This window comes from Haliotis cracherodii, unplaced genomic scaffold (genome assembly GCF_022045235.1).
Source record: "Haliotis cracherodii isolate W230 unplaced genomic scaffold, xgHalCrac1.p SCAF_1, whole genome shotgun sequence".
NCBI lineage: Eukaryota > Metazoa > Mollusca > Gastropoda > Lepetellida > Haliotidae > Haliotis > Haliotis cracherodii.
In genome coordinates, this window is record NW_027266264.1 from 14,745,679 (window position 1) to 14,748,137 (window position 2,459).

At 44.3% G+C, this 2,459-nt stretch overlaps 1 protein-coding gene across 1 annotated transcript; it reads right to left on the bottom strand.

The window, feature by feature from the left end:
* Window positions 1-1,795: 1,795 nt before the first annotated feature.
* On the bottom strand, window positions 1,796-2,125 carry LOC139454322 (octapeptide-repeat protein T2-like). Its single transcript, XM_071235954.1, has one exon. The coding sequence runs from the start codon at window positions 2,123-2,125 to the stop codon at window positions 1,796-1,798; it is 330 nt and encodes a 109-aa protein (XP_071092055.1).
* Window positions 2,126-2,459: the final 334 nt, after the last annotated feature.

The window sequence follows — 2,459 nt, forward strand, 5'->3', positions numbered from 1 at the left end:
TGTTTCTGACGCAATCAAGTTCTAGTCACTTATTCCTGCTTCAGTTAGTAAAAGAAACTGTGGCTGGATAACAGGATCGTTACTTGTGAAGGACCGTTACAGTAGCTGACCACAGACATCTCGTGATCAGGGGCGACAGCGTGGTATTTACACCATCTATCAGTGGCAAGGCGTCAGTACATATAAAACATTGCTAATAGAACCCTTGCTCACAAAACAACGGGCCAACATGTCAGTGCCTCTCGAGAGGGATCATCTACAGGATGTAGTCGTGGGAAGGTCCTAGAAGACACTAGGTTATATCCGGGGACCATTAGCAACAGCTAACGGTTAATACCTAACCTACAACCAGTTCTATGTATAACATCATAATGCTATGATAAATATAAAACACGTTGTTGTACCACTGAGATTTGTTTGTAATACTCCACCATACAGTAAGGTTTAAGTATCGTTATCAACAGTTGTTTGGAACAGCGACCTAAAGTAGTTTGACGCATTCTGACTTCAGAACGGTTTAAGGCGTTAATATGAAGAGCCAAGAAAACAGGACAACAGCATTTGCAGGGGACGGTAAGAAACCTAAACGTAATGCTGTCCCCTTAGGAGTTTAATGATAAGGTATTTATGTTCGGGGAAACATCAATTAGTATAAGGAGAGTTCACACAAAATACTGAAACAAACTGCAAAATATGAGTTGGATTTTAAGCCGCATTTACATCAGTTTGGGCTTTTCGCAGGGTGTCACTTAATGTTGGGGGTAAACAGAGTAGATCCTGATCGTTGATGCTGACAACCTTTGTGAAACCCACGAGGGTAAGGTTCAGACATGACAAGGGTGCGATATCAGGGTGAATGTAGGGTTCTAATCCACGATTTGTGGTTCCTGGCTTGGCTGAGAGACCGACGCACGGTGTGTGTCACCACAATGAGGCCCTACCATTTAATATTCTGGGAGAGGGGAACAATTAAATGTTTGTTCGAGCTATCACCACTCCCCAAACCCGCGTGAAATGGACGGTCCCCAAGCTTAGTCATCCTTACTCAAGGGATATATAAAGATCCTAGCTGCATTGAGGACTTGAGCAAAAACTCACAGCTCACCCGATCCAATGTCCTAGTAACCTTGGATCCGTAGAAACAGTTTTTTAAGGAAGACGATATGTATTGGACGTTGATTGAGTCACCCAATTTGTAACCTTTTTCTAATAACGGTAATCTATCAGTCATTCACTCCACTATATATGACATTTTATACAGCTGTTGACAAGTTAGCATAGTTTATAAACAAACAAATTCTTAATAATGTCTTGTATTGCTGACATGCCATTACATTTTATTCGCTGTAATATTGTTGGTGTTGACCTAGAGAACAAAACCGGTACCTTATCTTTAAACTTTCCAGACCGTTTTTCACCTACATCAATATCTACTAACCGCCTCAACGAATCAATTACTCTCAACTCGATCTGCCCCACAACCCCAGCTTAAGGTTCAGGTGACCTCCCCGCGGTCTCGGGGTAATGAAACCCACAGTGTTATCGTGGTCTATATGAGCTGTATAAGGCTCCAGGGTCATATCTCTTGATTAATTGACCTTAAATGTTACGTACATAGAGAGCCTACTGAAGTTTTAATCATTCGGAACGTAAACAATGCTTTGGGAACTTTATGGTTTGAAAGTTAAAGGCATAGTGAGAACATTTTTTGCATTATGATAGTTTGTACATTTGTTTTAAACTGACAAGGAAAACAAGAAATCTTCACCGCCCCCTTTCCCTTTATCTCTATGTGTCAATCTTCTCTTCTCTCTCTCCCCTCCCTCTCTCTTCCAGTCTCGCCCTCTCCTTCACTCCCTCTGCCTCTCTCTCCAATCCTCTCTGTCTCCTCCCTCTCTCTCTCCTCTCCTCTTCTCTCTCCCCCTCTCTCTCCCCTCTCCTTCGCTCTCTCTTCCAGTCTCGCCCTCTCCTTCACTCCCTCTGCCTCTCTCTCCCATCCTCTCTGTCTCCCCTCTATCTCTCTTTCTCTCTCCCCTTCCCTCTCCTTCACTCTCTCTTCCAGTCTCGCCCATCCTCTCTGTCTCCTCCCCCTCTCTCTATCTCTCTCCTCTTCCCTCTCCTTCATTCTCTCTCCCCTATCCCTCACTCTCTCTACCACTCTCGCCCTTTCCTTCACTCTCTCTGCCTATCTCTCCCATCCTCTGTATCCCCTCTCCCTTTCTCTCTCCCCTTCTCTCTCCGCTCTCCCTCTCCTTCGCTCTCTCTTCCAGTCTCACCCTCTCCTTTACTCCCTCTGTCTCTCTCTCTCTCATCCTCTCTGTCTCCCTCCCACTCTCTCTCTTTCTCTCCTTTCCTGTCTTCCCCTCTCTCTCTCCGAGGATTTCGAGGTTGATTATATGCCTATAAGTAACTATTACGTGTATATGCGCTGACAGGAATATGACATAAAGTCTTAAAAT